This window comes from Lotus japonicus, chromosome 6, assembly GCF_012489685.1.
Source record: "Lotus japonicus ecotype B-129 chromosome 6, LjGifu_v1.2".
NCBI lineage: Eukaryota > Viridiplantae > Streptophyta > Magnoliopsida > Fabales > Fabaceae > Lotus > Lotus japonicus.
This window is the reverse complement of record NC_080046.1, coordinates 63,664,058-63,685,435: the sequence shown is the minus strand read 5'-3', so window position 1 is coordinate 63,685,435 and position 21,378 is coordinate 63,664,058. Positions and strand designations below refer to the sequence as shown.

The following is a 21,378-nucleotide window of genomic DNA, read 5'->3' as shown; positions in this document are numbered from 1 at the left end:
AGGAGAAAATTACAATTACGAGAAAGTTACTTGCAATGACACAACCAAACGTGCAAAGTCAACTAATCTGATCAGCTTATGAAACTTATGTTTGCATAGCAATTATGCTATAAATTAAACTCAAATAAAGTCTTACAAACAGAGCTTAAATGTGTACACGGTCAAAGAACTACAATTAACTTCACACTAAACAGGTAGATTATTTACAACACAAGTCTGATCGAGAAAATAAATCTGTGATGATTAGGTCAGGAACTAGCTGGTTCAGCCCCATCGTGTAGGGCACAACAAGTTGTAGCTTTATGATGCCCTTGGTAAACCTTAATATCTTCACCAGTTGACATAGACCAAAGCCTAGCAGTTGTATCAGAGGAAGCTGCAATGGCAAGATGCATTGGCTTTAAAAGAATACATGAAGCAATAATTGATTTCCAAGAACAGTTAATCTAGTCTGCACGAATACACAATTGATAATGCAAGGAGTATTTTACGGGAGATGGGGGAAACATAGGAACACATAAGGCAAAAAGCTACACATTTTCAATCACAACTCATTAAATAACAACAATGACAAAAATGGTTAACCCAGCAACAGTTTAGGGAGGTCAATCAAATGTACAGTCACCACCAATGTTTCAACTTTTACAATGTCCATTAGATGTTTTGTTTTTGTACTTCAATTTGACAACCATAACTATTACCTAGAAAGCTTAAATATTCTAATGATTTCCCACTAATATCACAGAATGAAAGCATATTAAATTCATCAGTGTTAAAATCTAAACACTTATTTATATATCTGGTTGCTGAATGCAAATAAGCAAAACAGATATTAAAAAATTATCAAGCTCGTACCTGTAATAAGGTAGGCACCGTCCACTGAGAAGACACAGTCCCATACCCAGCGTTGGTGACCTGGGAAACACAGCAAACCTCGTTAAAGGGAAATGAAGTACCAGTTTTCGGGAAAGTGTTGGGGCGTGAGAAAGCACTAGATTATCACATGACTTCATGAATTACCTATCAAAGTCTTGTCTAATGTAAAACCATCAACATTCCATATCTTGACAGTATGATCAGCAGATGCAGTTGCCAAATACCTTTAAGAATATCACAAAAAAGAACTATTAACATCTTACTGAAGCTACGAGGTCAATCAGTAGCTAGAGAGATTGATATTATCAAGCTTGCTTAATGCATGGTGAAAATGAAGCTAAGTGAATTGTTCTAGAAACATTCAGCACATTAGAATCACTATGTATTCATCAATTTTGTTTTAATGAAATTTCAACACTTTGGTGATATTTTTCTTTTCAAACAATACAAATTCAGTAGTTAAATTTTCACTTTTGGTTGAGATTTCTGTTTTGCTAACAAAACATGAGCCTAATATTTATTACCTGTGGGGTTCACAGAATTCAGGTGATAAAAGACATTTGAGGATGTAGCTGTTGTGTGCTTGCAGTTTGTGAAGCGGCTCAAAGTTTGTCATTGTCTGCACAAAAAGATCCTCCACAAGGACAAATAAGTAAAGTTTGACATGAGGATAACATCATTGTTAGATTTTTTGTGAAGGCACAACCTGAGTTCCTCGCAACAGGCGCCACACATAACATGTCCCATTATTATTTGCTGCAACTACCAAGCTCCCATCCCACATTACTGTTAAAGAGCGTACAGCTGTATCCACCTCTGGCACCTATATTTCTTCCACAAATTGAAAAAATGTTTCATCCATATTTTTTTAGGAGGCTTAGAGAATAGAAAGGACATTGTGAGAAGAACTGATCAACCTAAGCATAAGGGATTTGGGAGATGCCATTTCTCCAAAGGGCATAGGTAAAAGAAAACAACATGTGGGGGGAGTATGATAATTGAGTCTACGAGTACATGTGGGAGGTAAAAAAGAAAGCAGCATGTGTTTGCAAGAAATATGCCTTGAGAGCTACAACTTAAAACTTATAATTTAAACATTTCATTCTTTTGAAATATTATCTTGGATTTATTTATTCTTTGGACAGAAAACATTTAGTATTTTGACTCTACATTGATACCCATATACAAAATATACAAGGGTAATAAGTACAAACTCATACCAACTCACAACTGCAGGAATTTGCTGTCAAATCCCACACACGAATATTGCCATTTTGATCACCCGATATGAGTTCAGTCTGTTGGATCACATACATAATGAGTGAGAATCACAAAGCAAGAACCTAAAAGAACAGAAATCTGATGTACTTGTATATTGCAGAAGCTAAGGAACCATAGCGAATGAAGAAAGAGTATCAAGGGTACATGCTTCAATTGAAATGCAAAAATCAGAAACATGCTCTTAAAATTGAGGTATGTCAGAATCCAGATCTAAACATTAACCAATAAACCAACAGTCAAATGAACCTCACAAGAACAACAAGTAGTTAAAAAACAACAACAACAACCTTATCCCACTAAGTGCGGTCAGCTATATGGATCGCACTACGCCATTGATAGAAACAACTAGTTAATTTAATTAAAATTTTAAAAAGCTAAAAGTAAACATGCTCTAAGTCCACTTCAGTGCTAGTCACTGGTGATTCATGCATTATTTTATTACTTGTTATCTTTGCTAACTTTTAATACCATTTTAATGAGTAATGCGATCATAAGCCAGGGAAAAATTGTAAAGGCACCAAGGAATGGAGAAGAAACGTGACCTGATTTGGGTGTAGCACAACAGTGTTAACTGCTGCGCGACTTTCATATTCCCTTTGACAACCTGGCGCCCTGCATTTTTGTCATCAAGTAAGAAAGGCCTATTAGACCAAATTTAAGAGCACAAAGTCATTCTATAAAACTATCAGATGACATGATGTCTGCTTCACCTCAAATCCCAGATCTTAACCGTGCCATCCTCTGAACCAGAATACATCCAGTTACCATCACATTGAAACCCAACTGCCATCACATTACTGGTATGTGAATCATAGCTCATTACCTGCCACACAACCATGAAAATAAATACACAGAACCAGAACAAAAATGACCATTTTTAAGTGTATCAGTTGAAAACACATACCGGCTGAGGACTACTTGAGTTAATATCAAACAACCGTATGTGAGGATTACCAGCTGCAGCCAGGTAGCGTTTATCCGGGGTTATCTCCAACCGGTTTACTTGCTACACAAATTCGATACGGTAAAATTAGTACCGCGCTATGAAAACAATACAAATCCATTCTCCTTGAAAAAAAAAACTAGTAGCAACAACCATCCATCTAACAATAGCAATAACTCTAAGACTAAAACATATGGGCATAGTAGAGAAATTCAGCAAATTGGAAACACAACACCTGAAATTTGAAAGCAAAATAAATAGAAATAACAAGAAAAAGGTAGGAATGAGAATCAAACTGAATCAGGGTATTGGATGGTGCGGTAGCAGCGGCCACTCTTGGCCTCCCAAAATCGAATGGTGTGATCATAACTGGCGGTGGCGAGAATCACCGTTGGCTGGCTCATAACTCTTTGCTTCTTCTTCTTCTTCGTGTTCTATCAATCCACATTTATCTGTCATTGCCATGATTGGGTTTATCAGAATCGATTGAATCTGAGTTGAAATAAGTGGACTGATTGTTACAAGGGAATGAAAGTAACCTGATTAACGATGGCGCGGTGAGAGTAACCGCCGGGGATCGCCGTTTCCTGGTGTTTCTTCCGCCGATGACGACGGTGCTAGGAGGCAGTTGTCGTCAACTCACGATTGATTTCATGTCTCTCGTCGCGTTTTCCTTTCCCAGCATCTAAAACGCGCCGTTTCCAGTTTCCACCTGGGAGTGACTCATTTGACAAGCTATTTTGACGGTTTTACCCTCTGTGTTTGGGCCTTCACATACTTGCCCATATCCAAATCAAAGTCCAACCTTTGAGGAATGAGTTTTTTTTTTTGTTACAGTGGATAATACTTGAGGAATGAGTTTGAAAAATCTATTGTGAGTTTTCTTTTTTTCCTTTTTAGAAAGTAAATTTAGGGTGAGGAGTTGATGCTCTCATCTAAGGTAGAGAAAATTGTCGAACTCATTTATTACCACAAACAAAAGACTTATAATTACCTCACCTCAAAGAAATAAGTGTGCATTCGAACTTATAACGTGTTGGATATGAGACTCTATTATAGTCTACTTTACTAATCCTTTATGGTTATATCTATGATAAGTTGATAAATTAGGTAAATTTACTTACGTTCTTGATTTCTACAAAAAAAATATTGTACTCATAGGATAGAGCTAGGAAATGAAGGGAGAGACGTATTTCATATGGTTAATGTGATGGAAAAAGTTAGAAAAAATTTACTTATTTGTAAATTTAGTTGTCTTTTAATCTTATCATGGCAAGTTTTAGCAAAAGCAAAAGGTTTGAATGATATTCAATTAGCTAATTTTTATTTTCGTTGATAATATTATTTCAATTTTATTCATACCGATAATATTAGTATAAGATGTTCATAGGCAAATAAGGTAGCTTCTTAGGCAAATAGAGTCAATTTTAACTAAATTTAATTATGAATTGATCAAGATTAATGTGAGTTTTTCAAGAGTCATTTGACAAGTTTATTCATTCAAGTCTTCTAGCATGATTAATTTTCTCTTGAGGGTTCTCAAATAACCTTAGCCCAAGAGCTACCAAAATCTATCATTTGAACATTCCAACGGTAAATTTAATTGCCTTCATGGTTTCAGACTTTCAGTATATAATTATATATAGTGTAATCTTCACATCTTGATTATGTTTGACATGGCTAGTTGACAATTTTCCCTATTTTTCGGTTCCCATAGGCATATCCTAGCTTTTTTCTTTTATCACAAGGCAAGTGCAGGCGGAGGATCAAACCATAACCTTTTATTATGCATTTGCCGATGTAATTGTTTAAGTAAACAGCCATAAATATGACACTATGTCTAGCCTATTTGGATTTGTGTTAGGTAAATGTGAAACTACATACATCCATTCTACGGAGTATATTTCACTGGGTGAATGTGTATTAAAATTCACAATAGTGATGTGAAAGAACATTATAATGCATCTCAACCGAAAAACAAACACACACGTCATTGACACCGCGAATCACAAGTCACTGTTAAGTGTTGTATTTGCAGTTGTGGCTCTTGTTCCTTGGTTTCTTCAGCTTCCTGATCTAGGTTAACCAAACGATTCTGCATCTCCTTGCTCTTACCCCACAGAAGAATGTATAATCCAATCATCACCAGGATGGACCCAATCACACTACACAGCCCGGTCAATGAAAAAAAAATAATCAGAAAAAGGTGGTTCTTTATCTTTCTGTTTCTGCTTATTTATTTGTCTTATATCATAAGTTATGAAGTACCTTCATATCTAAAAGGATGTAAGAAAAATCAGCAAAAAGATAGAGGGTATTATTCACCTTCCAAGATGGAGCTGTTCATGCAAGAAAGGGATATCAATCATGGCTGCCATTATCTGAACAAGAGGACTGAATGCTGCAGTAAAAACAGGACCCCTCTTCTTCACACACCATGACATGCCCACAAAACACAAACCTGATCCAATCATTCCCTGTAATCACAAGTCTTTCACTTTGTTATCTAACTCATAAAATAGATTCCATCCAAAATTAAATCCCCCCATCATTTTCAATTGTCACAATTGATGAAAAAAGTATTTTGATAGGGCAAAATGTTATGATCCTAATTGTAAAATTGATTATGTTCAACACAGAAGCTACCGTTCCTAGCTTCTAGCAGAACTAATTTTAGGACTGAAATCAATTTTTCAACATGACTTGTAAATATTTATATTGTGATCCAAAATTGATTTGTAGTTCCTCGACGAAGAATCAAACACAAAAAGAAAGTGAACTTACAGCATACAGAATAGAAATTAGTTGTATCTTTCCTTTGAGAACCCAAATGGACAAGTTTTGGTCAGTGAAGAAGCAAATGGCAGCTGATTGAATTGCTCCAAAGAAGCTCATGATGGCTGTGCTAGAATACTGGCATGGATATCTCTTGCTTATATTTGATTGTAAAATGAACCAGGAAGACCAGAAGAGGGTTCCCAAGATCAAAGCTATTACACCAATAGTCCATCCTCTTGCTGTCCTTGTAGGAGCAAGCTTCACTGCAGACTGATAATGAGAAAAATTAAACAAGGCCTTTCCTCTGTAAAGTGTCAACAACAAAGTGCCTCCTATGCACACCAATGTGCCAACAATCTTAGCTCTTCCACTGTTGCATTTGATGTTCACTGTCTCTAACCTGTGGTAGAATATAATCAAAGAAAAAAGAACAAAGTTACCCTACATGGAGTGATGGTGGCTTGCTACAAAACTATTAGCATATTTGGATCAGTTTCTATTTCCTCGGAATCAATTCTGGTACTCCAAAGCTACTCACAAAAGCTTTTCTCCAGAATTGATTTTGTCTTTAGAATCAACTGTCAAAGGATATCCAAACATGCACTGTATAGGAATGACATAGCTTGGATTCATACCCAAATGGCAAAGCCATGATGAACGTGACCGCAGGCACTATGTTTATGAAAGCACAAGAAAATGTAGCAGAAGTGTATTGGATCCCCAGAAGAAAAAAGTACTGAGTCACTGATGCCCTATAGAGGAAGTATTTATTAAGTTTCTCCCCACTATAATCATGTTAATAAGATATTAAAATAGATAAAATGGTGTATTATGACTAACCCAACAATGGCACTGAAGAAGAGGTAACATAGAATTCGAAATGTGAGCCTTGGTCTGCCATTTCTGAAATTAAAATATGGTCATCAATATAATTTTCCTTCAGGTATACATGGATTTATTAATGGAGTGTACATCTTCAAGATCAAGAGTATATGACTGATAATTAGTCTCAGCATTCTTGAGGCTAAGACAAACAAATTCAGGTTATGATGGGTGAGTTAGAAATCATTCATTTTTGCAATTTGGTATACATATCAAATTCTTTTGAAGAACACTGCTAATAGTACTAAATCAGGGAATTGAAGGAACCTACCTTTCCCTAAAGTAGCCAATAGGGGCTATGAAAATGGTAGCAATTGAGAGACGGTATGTGATGAAAACCAAATGGTTCATTCCTTCTTCAAGGACTTTCTTGAGAAGAACATTCACAGCGGCAAAAGAAAAATCAATTGCTATCATTACTATAAAAGGTTTCCATTCATCACAAATCTTCATCATTTCAGCAATGCAATTCTATTACACAGCTCTTCTTGAGGGGGCAGAGTGAGCTCTTCCCTTCCTTGTTTTTTTATTTGGCAGAAAAAGTTATGGTTGCAATGCGGTGCAATATAGAGCTACCTGTGCATTTTTACCTAAAAAAACATTATTATTCCAGAATAAGTGGTAAGAAAGCAAGATTAAATTCTGCAGTCACAATCAAACACTTTAAGCAACAAGCTCTGACAATAGTTTAATATTTATGCTCTTCCTTTTGCTTTCTTTTGACCCTCTTCAATAGAAGTAGATTATTACAGAATCATTTTAAGGGCTCGAAAATTTCATAAGTTTTTTTGGTGTGCACCAAAGGGTGTCCGGTGTCCCAAAGCCCATAGTTAGAGACTAATCCCTTTCGATCCATAGAGATCACCGAAGTGGGTTTTTCCTCTCCTAACAAATCATTTTTTTCATACACATGGCTAAGGTTTGAACTTTGAACCCTTGACAACAAGCTTAAGGAACTCAACTATCTCCCAACCTTGCTCGGAATAATGGTAAAATTTTATAGGTTGATTCTTAATCTATGACCCTGATATAGTTGACCTATTACAGGCCACGAGTTTTGCATTTTGAAATTTCATTTAGGCATGCAGGTATTAGGTTATGTTCTTTTCTCCAGGTGGGGAATTGAACACACTGCGATTATTGACAGCATCTAATACTTTTTATCTTTTGAAATAGAATGAGCAGCACCCCCTCCTTTAAAAATATAGAAAGCAATCAGAACAAGATGTCAAATCTTAGTGCTATTTAATCACTTAAAAAACCAAGAGAATATATATAGGGGTGCACAAAGCATGGAAATCTATGATCAGTGAAATGAGAAGTTCAAAATCTTCAAGTGGCATGCCTTAGGAATTAGATTCTTTAATTTATATTAATAGATAAAACTCAAATATTGAACCCTGAGGTTTTGAAATCTTTAGTAGTGTTTGCTTAATTTTTTGTGAAAGAGATTTCAAATTTGGAAGTCTTCAGTAAAAAACAGTATGAATTGAATTCTCTATGCTTATCAGCCAAATATTTCTCTCTGGATCTAGTAAGAGTATAAAAATTCCAAGGTGTAAAACCAGTGATGGGCAAACCATGAAAAATTGAGGAACTGTCATTTTTTATAATTCTTTATTTACATTTGATCTATCAATTCTTGTACACTACACATGCTAATTTTTTACTTTAATTGATTGGTTGTTTCCATAATATCTCTGGTTCTAGTTGTTTTCCTTTAGAATTTGTTCCTCCATCTAGACAATATTATAACTTCTTATAGTAGTTACACGACTTAGATTCAGAGAAAACTTAACATCATTCAAATGGTATTTTGGCCAACCAGAAACTTCTAAGGACCAGTATGAAAATGTTCTCTTTAGTTTAATTACTTTATGTTACTTTAGTTGAGTTGATTATAAAAAAATAATATCAATTAGATTGTCTTCAAGATGATATCTTCAAAATGCTCATGCACAAATATAAAACAATTACTTTTGTTGAACAACACATTCCACTAATTAATTCTTTGCCTATACTTAAGTCTTCAAATGGAATTTGCAGGAGAAAAGATGTTGGTTAATTATAATTAGAGATAATATATTCCTTGACTTTGCATTTTTTTTAAATGTAGTAGTATTATCTGAACTTCCCATAGCCATGCCTTCATGGCAGGTGCCTTGGTGGATAGAATGCCATGTATGATATATCCTTGAGATTGTTATCCTCTCTCATTAGTCATAAATCCTCGTGATTGTTGTCGTCTCTTATAAGTCATAAATGACCAATAAGTGATCGTTTAGTATAAAAACATCAAAGATAATAATGAGTTTTTGAAATTAATATTTAGTAAGGAGAAGACAACACAACTCTCTAAATTAGATAGTGCTTTTCAGAGTTGCCCTGTATAGAAAGGGCACAAATTCTCTACCATTTTATATTCTAGAACTCAAGTAGAGAACATTAACGAGATAAAATGCATGTTTGGACACACAGTGAAAAATTGCGGGGAAATCAAAATCACGGGAAATTAAAATCACCGTGGACAGTCACATAAACTAAAGGAAGTTGCTTCTGTCGATAAAGATTTTGGCTTACCTTGATTTTTCGCCGCGTATGTAAACATGCATTAAGATGTAAAATGTCTAGGCCCGTGCCTTTTCTGAGTAAGGTGCCTTCCACAATTCCTTTTTCTGAAATTATGTGTAGCACTCTCCATTTTGAAACATCTCCATGATTCTTTCTGAATATAAAGAGCTTGGAAGGATAACTAGGACCGTTCATTTTCACAATCTAAGCAATAAGTACTAGCACTTGCTTTCCTTCAAGGGCATGGTGCTCGTTGGATTCTCGTGACAGAAAGGAAAAAAGAGAGAAAAAGAATGTTAACAAGTACTAGCCCTTGTTCATTCACCATAGATTGTGCCTGTAATAGAATTTGTCAAGGCACTATTGAATCTTGTCATATCTCACCGAACCAAAACATGATGCATTCTGAAATGAAAAGAATAAAGCTTTTTTTATCTTTAATAAGATAATTTTTAAAGGAGGAGATGGTGGAATCAAGGAATCGTTTGGACAAGAATTTTTTCAGAAACTAGGATGTACTGCACTGGAATAACTAGTAAAACATAGCCTCACAGCATGTGCAAGCCTCACAATTTGACATTCCTTACAATTCAGGTAATCATCAGAATTCTACCTTACTTTTTGAGATAGCTTTCCCAATCTGGAGTCAAAATTAAGAGAAATTTAGGCTTGTGTGCCTGAGTGGTAGGTATTGTTTAATAAATACTAGAGTGGTTAATATTGTTATGAATCTTGTTATTATTTTGTTCTTGAAAAATGTTTGAAGAAGTAGGACTAAGTCAAGAAGAACTTTTACATCTTCAAGTTTAACCCAAAAGAATTTTAAATGTTTGACACTTTGATTAATTTATTTCCCAGTGTCATTGAATCATTCAATAAAAAGGAAAAGAAAACAAGAAAACTTCCATTGGAGAGCATTGTTCTCTATAGCATACAAGGGGATTTTTTTACAGGTCAACAAAATAATGCTTTACACAACAGAAAATTATGGCTATATGTTCCAATGTCAGATCAAGGATTTTGGATCCTTGCAGTGACGGAAATCCTAAATTCACAGTCAAAGCCTAGGGACTGTTCGATCAAAGTCGGACAACTCAACTCACGTTCCGAGTAAAATTGTATATGTGAAATAAGTAACGCAAAATGTGAGTCATATGGTCAGATTGTAAAACTTCAAATCCTTGATAGCATGAATTTAGTGACTCCAAATCCTAGGAAGAGACAACATTCTATTTTCCTCACAGAAGAAATTTTGTGAATTTGTGCATACAGAGAGGGTCTTATATAATATCAAGACTAAAGAATGGTTTGTAAATTCAATATTAAAAACAAATTGAGATCTCTTTCATTGACATATTCTCACTAATTAATCAGCCTAGCTCAGAGGGAACATAGAAAAGTGGATCCCAAGAGCCACTAGAACCAAACCACTTGTTGTTCTCACTCTGCACAAATTGTTGCTGCTCCATTGACCAGAAGCCTTCACTCCCTCCCCCAACTTGAGGCAATTGCATGCTCATCATATTTGTTTGGCCACTCTTATTGCTATGTGATGGTCCCTGATCTGTACATGTCATATCAACACTAGGCTCCATCACCCCATAAAGTGGCCATGGAAAGTTTGCTGCAGTGTCAGTAGTAACTTGGTTCATCTGCATAGGCCAAGGCAATTCATATGCCATGTCATTGGACCATGTCATGCTTGTTAAAGGTGGAGTTTGACAAAGTTGTTGATAGTTGATTCCAGAACTGCTAGCTACAACACCTTCCATATGATCATGATTTGGGAGAACCACACTCTTAGTAGAAGTGTTTGATGAAGGACTCAACAAAGAAGGCAAAGTGTTGGAAGTTCCATTCATATGATAGAGTGAAGTTGTTGATGACAACTCTTTCTCTTTCTCTTTCTCTTTCTCCTTCTTCCCATAACATTTCTGAGTTGATATTGGATTAACCATGCCAGGTTGAACAGCGTGTCCTGCACAATTAGTAGCAGGAAATGGAAATTGAAACTTCCCTTCCTTTGTTCCATCCAACAGTTTAGCCTTGAGTGCACCAAGAAGACCATCAGCATCTGCACTTGACTCATTTGCATCCTCAAAGGAAAAAGGCTCAGTAGGCATGAAATTGGAACCAGAACCACGCTTAGCAGCACCACCAGTGGTTTCAGACTCAGGCAATTCAAAGTTAGTTCTAGCATTAGCACCTCTCAGAGCTCTAGCAGCATTGTCATATGCGCGAGCTGCATCCTCCGCGGTGTCAAATGTTCCGAGCCAGAGCCTAACTTTCTGGAGAGAATCTTTGATCTCTGCCACCCATCTCCCTGATGGCCTTTGACGAACGCCTACAAACCTGTGGTGGCCTCTTGATGACTTCTTTCGGCTACGGATTCCACATGTTGGTGCTCCCATTTTTTGCTTCTTTGAAATATCAAACTGTGGCATTACATGAATAACCGAACCTTTTGGAGCTTCAATGCAGGATCGTTTATAAGCTTAAATTAGAAAGCAAGCATATGCCACTCTAGGAAATAGATAAATAAGAACATGTCAAGATTGCAGAATATTTTCATTGGTGCTAAATTAAATATTGTGGCCGTGCATAATTTGTGTGTATGTATTAGAACATCACTATTGCAGGCCTTGTTGCTGATATCGACACAATGTTATAAGTTTTACATAGGACATAACTTTTTGTGGAGTTTATTGAACAACTAATTATGTTTTATTATCATTGAAATGGTCACAAATTGACAATCATATGCAAAGTTGTCCTGTTCTAATTGTATGGGTTCATTAATTAAATATTGGTTATCTCCAATTCAGAGCTTAAATTGTATCTGAAGGCAATTAAAAAATGGATAAAGACAAGTAATGACACCTGCATAGCTCTTAATATTCCTTGGCTCCAACGTTATCACCTTAAAGAACGAGGATGCAGAATAAGATAAATGTTTCTGTTAACTCGTAGTATTATACAAATATTTAGGTGTTACTTATAGTTGTATTTTGCGTATGTATTTGATCCTTGTCCCTATCTCCCTTTTCTCCTTGCTGCGTAGGCATGTCTCCCTTTGTTTTCTTGGGGCTCAGATATGACAAATGAGTGCTTCCATGAGAATACACGTCAAAATGAAATATAAAATAAGAAATTGCTGTTGAGTGTTGAATACTTAAGCAGCAAAAAAAAGATGTAATATGGAACAAGTCGAGTACTATGCTAAAAAAAGTTTTTTTTAAACGATAAAAAGGTTGTTACATAGCCAAAGTTTGAGTTAAATAATTCTAGTTCTAAGTGTATCAATGATATTTAAGATAAATAATAAAATATCATTGATCCACTTCAAACTAAGATAATTTAACTCAAATTTTATCAGGATTAGGATTATTTAGACGCTAAAATTCTATGAGATCTTATATTTCCTCCTCATACAGCAAATCACCACCACATCACGGTTTCTGGATCACAGCATATAAAGAGCGGGACTTAGGTTTCAACACCCACAGTGTGAAATCATTGCCTTGCTTAGGATCAATGACTAATTAAACTGGGAGTTTGTAATCGAGTTATAATTTGATACAATCATTTTGAATAAAAAATAACGTTATTGAAATAAATTATATTTGAGTTCAAAAAAGAAATAAATTATATTTAATCTTTTTAAAGTCATCTGGTGTCTGGTTGCCGTTTAAACGCCGGTTATTTCATATTCGAGATTTAATCACATATAAGACTTTTCATACCACCATGTTTCAGCACAACACTAAGAAGGGCTCTGTTTGGGTTACCCTTAAACGATCATGAAAGGGAGGAAAGGGAAGGGAGGGGTTGGGGAGATAGGGTTAGGTGGTGGTTGGTTGGGAGTTGGGTGGTGGTTGTGGAGTTTCGGTGGGAGGAGAGATGAAAAATAAGAGGAAGAAGGGGAAATGAGAGGAGAATGACCAAAAGTGATAAAATACATTTTAGAATGACCAAAAGTAATGTGAAAATCGTATGATCACGTCACTTGTCCTGATTTGAATTAAAAGAAATTTTCAAGGACCAAAAGTATTTTAAAAAATTAGGGACCTTTTTGGATTTGACCATATATTTTCGAGTCTAGAACATATTTAACCCTTTAATTCTATGTGTGTGACTCTGAAGATATTTCTTGCCTATTAAGATTGTAATAATTATGTATAAAAAATATTAAACTACTAATACATATTTTAACCGAGAGCATAAGAAAACAAAAAAACGGGAAAAGTCCTACTTAGTGGATACATCACTCTCACAACGAAGAGGGGGACTCTCTAAAAAGAGTAGAGAGACCGCAATGGATAAGAAAACATATCTCTCCCCTTTAGGGATAGAGGGAGGGTGGCGATAGCTAGGGTGTATATTAGGTTGTTGTTGTCTTCGCTATTTTTGGTTAATCTATTTATTTAATGTCAGTAGCATTCTATTTTTTTTAAACCACAAATATGTTAACTTAGGTGAGACCTTTGCATTTAAAGAATCTCAAATTCAAGATATCTTTTTAAATTAGAACAATCTCGTCGTCTTAACATTGTAGTGCTCTCTTTCCGATGAAGCAAAAAAAAATATTGTAGTGCTCTATAACCTTAACCTTTGTTGTAATTGTCAACTTTTTTGCCTAGTACTATTTATGAACCATTTCTTGTCAACATTAAGCACATCTTTTTTATGGAGTTAACTCTATGTATGAAGTTTTTATTCTTTGCTCAATACTTTTTTTTTGTCAAATTCTGGTTTAGACTTAAGACTATGCATGAACCTTTTTTTGCCTACAACTATGTATATAGTTTTTTTTGGTCAAGTACTATGTATAAAGTCTTTACTACCCTAATCTGTAATACAAAATTCTAGTGGGCCAAAGAAGATGAAAGATGGGCCCATCAATGGTTAACCCATCAACCTCACTGTACCAGTTCTATCTTTCCTTTCCTTCACTCCCATTCTCTTTTCTTGCTTTCTGGCTCTGTTAATGGCACTTCAATGACTCTCTCACTCTGTCACAGAACCAGAACCTCCTCCAACATTCCACCTTCAACGCTGTTCAAAGCTTCTTCACTTCCACATGGCCCCTACTGCATCTTCTCCACCACCCACCTTCGCTCTCTCCATCAGGGACGACGAAATGGATGCCAAATCAGACGACAGCAAGTGCGCTTACCTCATGGTAGCTCTCTGCCCTTGTCTCGTTTGCTTCATTATCCTCTTAATCGCGCTTTCCATCATTCTCGTTGTCAAATTCCATTTCTTCTGCCACACCCCTTTGCATTCATTGCTCTTCAAAAAGTCATGCTCATAGGGAGTTTTTCTCGGTTACCCATTTCTCGTTTTGGACAAAAGTTTCCGTTTTTGGGGTTTGCTAGTGTTAGTGGGGATGATGATGATGATGATGGTTCTGGGGTTGAATCTGATATTGAGGAAGGTGATGGTAGAGGTGTTGGTGGTGGGTCATGTGCAGATCCTGATGAGGTTGATAGGGTATGCAAGGTGATTGATGAATTGTTTGCATTAGATAGGAACATGGAGGCTGTTCTTGATGAATGTGGGGTGAAGTTATCACATGATTTGGTTGTTGATGTGTTGCAAAGGTTTAAACATGCTAGGAAGCCAGCATTTAGGTTCTTTTGTTGGGCAGGGCAGCGGCCGGGGTTCGCGCATGATTCCAGGACTTATAACTCCATGATGGGTATTCTGGGGAAGACTAGACAATTTGAGACAATGGTAGCAATGCTTGAGGAAATGGGTGAGAAGGGTCTTTTGACGATGGAGACATTCTCCATTGCTATCAAAGCATTTGCTTTGGCAAAGGAAAGGAAAAAAGCTGTTGGGATCTTTGATCTGATGAAGAAGCATAAATTTAAAGTGGGTGTTGATGCTGTTAATTTCTTGCTTGGTAGTCTTGTCGCTGCAAAGCTCGGTAAAGAAGCGCAAGTTGTTTTTGAGAAAATGAAAGATAGATTTGAACACAACTTACAAACTTACACCATACTTCTTAATGGTTGGTGCAGGGTTAAAAACTTGTTGGAGGCAGGGAGGGTGTGGAATGAGATGATTGATAAGGGGTTTAAGCCAGATATTGTTGCGCATAATATTATGCTTGAAGGGTTGATAAAGTGTAAGAAGAAGTCTGATGGCATTAAGCTATTTGAAGTCATGAAAGCTAAAGGTCCATCGCCGAATGTCCGGAGTTATACAATTATGATTCAGGATTTCTGCAAACAAAAGATGATGAGAGAAGCTGTTGAGTATTATGATGATATGGTAGATCGTGGGTGTCAACCTGATGCTGTACTTTACACGTCTTTAATCACTGGTTTTGGGAAGCAGAAGAAAATGGATGTGGTGCATGATCTTCTGAAGGAAATGAGGGAAAAAGGCTGTCCACCTGATGGGAGGACCTACAACGCTCTGATAAAACTTATGGTAATCCAACATATGCCAGATGATGCAGCAAGAATATACAAGAAAATGATTCACAGTGGCATCCAACCAACAATCCACACTTACAACATGATGATGAAATCCTACTTTGTGACTAAAAATTATGAAATGGGTCATGCGGTTTGGGATGAGATGCATCATAAGGGGTGCTGTCCTGATGATAATTCCTACACTGTATTCATTGGTTCGCTTATACGGCAGGGAATGCCAGATGAGGCATGTAAATATTTAGAGGAAATGATGGAGAAGGGGATGAAAGCTCCTCAGCTTGATTATAACAAGTTTGGTGCTGATTTTTCTAAAACTGGGAATCCTGTCATACTTGAGGAGTTAGCTCGAAAGATGAACTTGGCCGGTAAGTTTGAAGTGTCCAATGTCTTGGCCAGTTGGGCTGACATGATGAATAAAAGTGCCAAGAAAAGAGAGCCTTTAAAATCCAGTAGTCATTTTTCATGATTACTGATTGCGTTGCATGCAGGAAAATCCCAAGGACGTTGATCAACACAATTAGTCCGAGCTATTAGTGAATTTCTATGTATTCTAGTTTTTATGGAAACTTCTTGTGTGCCCTCGCAAATTAGAAAATTCTTAGCACTTTATTTTGTATATAGCTATTGATTGAAACTTACCCAGTGTTGTATAATGGCTTGTACCAGTTTGAATGAAAAAGTCGATTGATCCTTATTGGAGTTTATCTCGATATTGGGTATTGTTTTACATTACATGAATCAACAAAATTGATAATTCTGTGCATATAGAAAGTGCAGATTGATTTACTCTAATGCTGGAACAATGGCAGGTAAGTAATGCATGCAAACTGCTTTACATGGGTATTTTTCGATGTAGTTCTATGCAACCTATTATTTCCATTGATATGCTTAATTTGCAGTATAGCAAGAGATTTGCCTTCAACAAAATTTATGGTCAGGAGTAGAACTCGTTTCATAATTTACCAAAATGTATTGCAGGATCTAAGAAAAATATATGACAGAAAATCTTGAACTTGAATTCAAACAAATCTGAACTTCATCATCTGACAGTGGAAACAACAGTGCGAGCCCACCACCTGAGACTATCTTTCATGTCAATTTCATTGTTGACAGCATTAATTTTCCAATTCATCAACGGTTTGTCTTTCTTTCTCCTTTCCTGGTCCTCCCATGCTTCGGAGAGGTAAGGCCTTTGAATTGCAGATTCATTAGAATCCTTTTCTTCCTCAGCATTGTTACCAAACCTTTGCAACCCGGGAATGATTGAAGCCAAGCTTGAGTCTTTATCTTTCTCTGAGAAAACAAAACCCAAATCCATGAACCCTTTTAGCTCCTCAAACTCAAGGTCAGATAAACTCTTTCTCTCCCTTTTCCTCCTTCCCCTTCTTGTTATGTTCTTCTTAGGCAACACTTCAAGCTGCATGTGTGCTTGCTTACCAGCTTCTGTGTCTGTGACATCTTTTCCTGAGAAGATAGTTTGGAGCTTTGGTGAGAAAAAGGCAGGGTCCGGGGAAGGAGAATCATGCTTGAAGCTTGTCATGGAGTTCAACTGGTCACTCATGGACCTGGTATGACCGGTTTGGATGCGCGAAAGCACTGGTTCTAATGATGGTCCTTCTGGGTCTGTGACATCTTTTCCTGAGAAGATAGTTTGGAGCTTTGGTGAGAAAAAGGCAGGGTCTGGGGAAGGAGAATCATGCTTGAAGCTTGTCATGGAGTTCAACTGGTCACTCATGGACCTGGTATGACCGGTTTGGATGCGCGAAAGTACTGGTTCTAATGATGGTCCTTCTTTAACTAGATGATCTGAGTTTACATGAGAACTTGGTGATGTTAAGAAACTTGGTTGCTCCTTCAAATTTTGAATCCCAAACCAGCAAGAATCAAAGAGCTTCAAGATTGCCTCTGCTTCCATGAATGGTTGGTAGGTTTGGAAAAATCAGCAGAGCCTTTTTTGAATTGTATAAGCAGACTATGAATGTCAAGGCATGAAAGGTAAGATAAGAAGATTAATAATACACCTCATGAATATATTGCCTTTCATGAACCCTGAAATGAGGAGAATTCAACCAATCATCTACACGTTTTGGAGTTGAAGCATTTCTTTATTGATGTTACATTTTGTCGTGTACTGTTTGTATATATCCCAAGTGAAAAAACGTTGCTTTTTCATGGAAATTGAAGATTTTGTGGAATGGGGTGGCTTTAAAAAGAGGGAAAAGCAAAGGTTGTGTGTGGCTAAATACAAAATTATGAAAGCTACTAGATAAAGCCATTTATGAGTTTGGGGGGACTAGTTTATGTCAGTAACTATTGCCTAACTTTTTTTTGTTCGGTTAGATGTTGATATTTCTTGGTCGCATCCATTTCTTATTGGTTTGGTGATTGCAACAAAGCTTTCATGTAGAAACTGATTGAGCTATTAGTAGCATTAGCAATAATTGATAGTTGCTTCCGAACTACACAAATAATGAAATCCTGTATTACTGTGGTCGGCATTAGCTGCGGTTTTTCATGCCAAGTTTGCTGGAGTGCTCAATATATATATTACAGTTTTGATACTTTCACACTCACTTTCTCTTCTAACTCATTTGCGCTTATCACTTTTACTTTCTAACTCTCTTTTCTCTTCTCATCACATTATTCATCATATCTCTCATTTGTCATTTCTCTCCTTGGAGTGTTAATATATCATTTTTCGGATTTGACTCATCTAAAGTGAGTGAGTGAGTCACTTTAAAATGTAAAGTAAATCATCACAACTATTAATTGTGATGAATTACTTTAAAAAATTAACAAAGCGACTCAATTAATCGTTGTGATTCTCTTATGAGAATTAGAAACTTAAGAGAAAACAAAAATCATGCATCTTTTATATTTGTTAGAGCTTTTTACTTCAGTATAATAAATTCTTGATGGAACATGATGATATTCATCAAACTTAACATTAAAACCAATACCAAACATAAAGGTAAAGAAAAAGGTACAAAGTTTCTAATCAAGTAAGCTTTTATGCTTTTGAGTGACTAACTAAACTAAACTAAACTCAATCATGAAAGCATCAGAATTGGCAAACATAAACTATAAAGACACTAAACTTTTTGAGTACCAGGTTTTGGTGCTAGATCAAAATTTGAGCTTGACTATGTGAGCTAAAAATCTGCACAAGAATTGCTCAGCAAATCTCCTTTGGCAGACAGTTAAGTTAGAGCAACTTTGCACAAGAATTGCACTCTTCACATGTCGGAACTTGACGGTTTACCAATAGGAGATTGCTCAGTAATTCATCTTGCAACCATTACTTCTATGGAGGGAATTAAGGCAAGAAACCATTGTATTTATAGCTGAGGAGAATAGTGTTGCTTTAGCACGAGGTGTCAAATATATCCTACATGATACATCTTCTTTCTCCCCTTTATCTGATAGGCATAATCATAGTACAATAAAAGTTACCATTTTACCATTAATGAAACTTGGCGGAAGAAGGCAGAGCAGTAGTTACTTGAGGAATCAAGAGAAAACTAAACAAGTGATTTGTAACTCTTTCATAATCATAATCTCGAGTGTGGTCCTAAACAATCACTACTGACAAAACATAGTTTTGTGACGGGACTTATGACGGATATAAATCCGTAACTAGTACTAGCGAATTTTCTATGAAAACTTCACAAGGAAATTTGCGTTTGCCGGGAGTGGAACCTGGGTCTATTGCTTGGGGTGGTGGCGCAGTTGGCTAGCGCGTAGGTCTCATAGCTTGTTGAGTGATCCTGAGGTCGAGAATTCGAGCTCTCTCACCCCAAATTCTTTTTTCCTGTCAAATACTAACTGAGTGCCTGTAGTAAAAAGGCTGTAGTAACTGAAACTAACATAAACTAATAACAGAAAAGATGAAACTAACAAACTACTTGTATAGACAAAAGAGTACGTACCCTTTTACAAGATCGCCAACTAATTTTCATTTTTAACTATATTTAGACCTTTACTGCATATGTTATTGGATATGAGAAAAGAGGTTTCTGAAGCAGACTTAGTATTGAACAATTGATATGACACAGAGACCAGCATACTGTGGACAGCTTCAAATTATTTTAAGGAAAGGCCAACATGACACCATCAAAATATTCATGTAATTATCTATATATGACTCCACCACTGCTCTCAAGAATCACCAAATAGCCAAATATATTAGACATGTCTAACAAAGTTTGTTTAGATACAATTGTTCAAATTTAAGAGACAGAATAAATTAAATCTATATATCCTTAAGGTTCACATCATGCTAAACTGGAAGACCCTAAATTGATCCTTCAAATTGATCTTTCAGATTTATAATATCACCACATTTGTCCTTCTGGAAAGCTAAAGTGGTAGCACAGAAAGACATATTTGGCAACTATGTTTTATTTTCGAGAAACTAATTTGATAAGAAGAATATTGAAAGTACTAAAGCAATAACAAGCTAATCTTCGAAGAACCAATTGCAAAATTAGTGACTATAGAGAAAGCTACAAATGATGTCTAGATATTTCATTATGTAAAAAAGATGCAGTAAGCTTGCATAAGGTGGAAAATCCATGTGAAGTATATACACTTTACCACCACCTTATTATGATGAAAATGAAAGCACTGAAACAAAGCTCGCCTAGTAGGCTAGTAGCAATAACATGTGAAAAATGATCCATGGGACCTCACTAGCCTTTTACATGCACTAACAGCACTTCTAATATGATAACAGTTCCAAACTAATAACTGTGAACAACATGAACAACAAAATCCCCAAAACTATGTTAGCAAGAAGAAGAAATAGGCTTTGGCTTGATGAAGCTGTCTCCTGGCAGATGAAAGAACCTTCTCTGTTGACATTAGAGGATTGCTGGTTTCTGGTTTCTGAATTCTTTTTTGAACTACTATTTCGAGCTATCACGTGATCCTTTTCTGGCTTCTTCATTTTTCTTGTACAGCTGCTGGGTTTTCTCGCCTCAAGATTGGATACTGCATTGCCTGAAAGCTTCCTCGGTGGTTGATATTGAAACCTGGCAGCAGCTCTTTGTGATATGAATGGTTTGGTATGATACTGATATTTCCATCTCCTTGGAGAAAGAGAACCAGAATTTCCAATACAATTGCCCAAAGCTTTATCTGCAGTTGAGTCACAGGATGATGCCTTCACTCCATGTGATGATTTATACATTTTTGATGCATGATATTCACCTGAACTAGGATGTTCATCACGCACTGTTGAAGTATCCACAATATTGAAACACTGCTACAATTCCAGAAAGAACATAAACAGATGAAGTCAATTCTTAAGGGTCTGTTTTCTTTCAGAAACATTTGATGTTCTCATTTCTAGTTTTAACTTCTAATTACAAAAAATGCAACATGGTTTTCAATTTGATTCCCGTTTCCTACATTTTGTATAGGAAACCTATTTCATATACAAAATTTTGAAAATAGAAAACAAAATGATTTCTGTAACTAAAAGTGAAAGCATGAAATGGAGTATAGAAACAGAAATCAAATAGTCCTCAAAGTGATAGAAAGAGGAGTAAAACTGGGGGGATGAAAATAGATTGTTTTATCCACATTTCCTTCCCTTTC

General features: G+C 36.2%; 5 protein-coding genes across 5 annotated transcripts; 1 reads left to right on the top strand and 4 right to left on the bottom strand.

The window, feature by feature from the left end:
- Positions 1-51: 51 nt before the first annotated feature.
- LOC130726271 (target of rapamycin complex subunit LST8) lies at positions 52-3,811 on the bottom strand. The gene is made up of 11 exons (XM_057577518.1): positions 3,640-3,811; positions 3,397-3,552; positions 3,062-3,163; positions 2,868-2,980; positions 2,700-2,769; positions 2,097-2,174; positions 1,583-1,699; positions 1,401-1,495; positions 1,021-1,100; positions 856-915; positions 52-376 (listed from the first exon to the last, which is right to left on the bottom strand). Exons 2-11 carry the CDS (start codon positions 3,502-3,504, stop codon positions 249-251), a joined length of 951 nt encoding a protein of 316 aa, XP_057433501.1. The 5' UTR covers positions 3,505-3,552; positions 3,640-3,811; the 3' UTR covers positions 52-248.
- Positions 3,812-4,861: 1,050 nt separating this feature from the next.
- LOC130726269 (WAT1-related protein At3g30340-like) lies at positions 4,862-9,447 on the bottom strand. Its single transcript, XM_057577516.1, has 7 exons — positions 9,341-9,447; positions 7,032-7,336; positions 6,719-6,781; positions 6,514-6,630; positions 5,885-6,278; positions 5,426-5,577; positions 4,862-5,265 (listed from the first exon to the last, which is right to left on the bottom strand). Exons 2-7 carry the CDS (start codon positions 7,214-7,216, stop codon positions 5,091-5,093), a joined length of 1,086 nt encoding a protein of 361 aa, XP_057433499.1. The 5' UTR covers positions 7,217-7,336; positions 9,341-9,447; the 3' UTR covers positions 4,862-5,090.
- A 1,042-nt stretch (positions 9,448-10,489) lies between these two features.
- LOC130726270 (ethylene-responsive transcription factor ERN2-like) lies at positions 10,490-12,022 on the bottom strand. The gene has a single exon (XM_057577517.1). It carries the CDS (start codon positions 11,773-11,775, stop codon positions 10,702-10,704), a length of 1,074 nt encoding a protein of 357 aa, XP_057433500.1. The 5' UTR covers positions 11,776-12,022; the 3' UTR covers positions 10,490-10,701.
- Positions 12,023-14,264: 2,242 nt separating this feature from the next.
- On the top strand, positions 14,265-16,487 carry LOC130726267 (pentatricopeptide repeat-containing protein At3g62470, mitochondrial-like). Its single transcript, XM_057577514.1, has one exon. The coding sequence runs from the start codon at positions 14,330-14,332 to the stop codon at positions 16,241-16,243; it is 1,914 nt and encodes a 637-aa protein (XP_057433497.1). The 5' UTR covers positions 14,265-14,329; the 3' UTR covers positions 16,244-16,487.
- A 285-nt stretch (positions 16,488-16,772) lies between these two features.
- On the bottom strand, positions 16,773-17,974 carry LOC130726272 (uncharacterized). The gene has a single exon (XM_057577519.1). It carries the CDS (start codon positions 17,690-17,692, stop codon positions 16,817-16,819), a length of 876 nt encoding a protein of 291 aa, XP_057433502.1. The 5' UTR covers positions 17,693-17,974; the 3' UTR covers positions 16,773-16,816.
- Between the last annotated feature and the right edge of the window lie 3,404 nt (positions 17,975-21,378).

Bases quoted from the DNA above. Each gene is read 5' to 3' on its own strand.
- LOC130726270 (XM_057577517.1), bottom strand. From the start codon at position 11,775: ATGCCACAGTTTGATATTTCAAAGAAGCAAAAAATGGGAGCACCAACA.
- LOC130726267 (XM_057577514.1), top strand. From the start codon at position 14,330: ATGACTCTCTCACTCTGTCACAGAACCAGAACCTCCTCCAACATTCCA.
- LOC130726272 (XM_057577519.1), bottom strand. From the start codon at position 17,692: ATGGAAGCAGAGGCAATCTTGAAGCTCTTTGATTCTTGCTGGTTTGGG.
- LOC130726271 (XM_057577518.1), bottom strand. From the start codon at position 3,504: ATGAGCCAGCCAACGGTGATTCTCGCCACCGCCAGTTATGATCACACC. The intron at 2,175-2,699 runs GTCACGTTTCTT...GTGATCCAACAG, and splicing joins TTGTGCTACACCCAAATCAG to ACTGAACTCATATCGGGTGA. The intron at 1,700-2,096 runs GTATGAGTTTGT...GAAGAAATATAG, and splicing joins ATTCCTGCAGTTGTGAGTTG to GTGCCAGAGGTGGATACAGC.
- LOC130726269 (XM_057577516.1), bottom strand. From the start codon at position 7,216: ATGATGAAGATTTGTGATGAATGGAAACCTTTTATAGTAATGATAGCA. The intron at 6,782-7,031 runs GTAGGTTCCTTC...TTTTAATTTCAG, and splicing joins ATTGGCTACTTTAGGGAAAG to AAATGGCAGACCAAGGCTCA. The intron at 6,279-6,513 runs GTATGAATCCAA...ATTCTACCACAG, and splicing joins ATCATGGCTTTGCCATTTGG to GTTAGAGACAGTGAACATCA.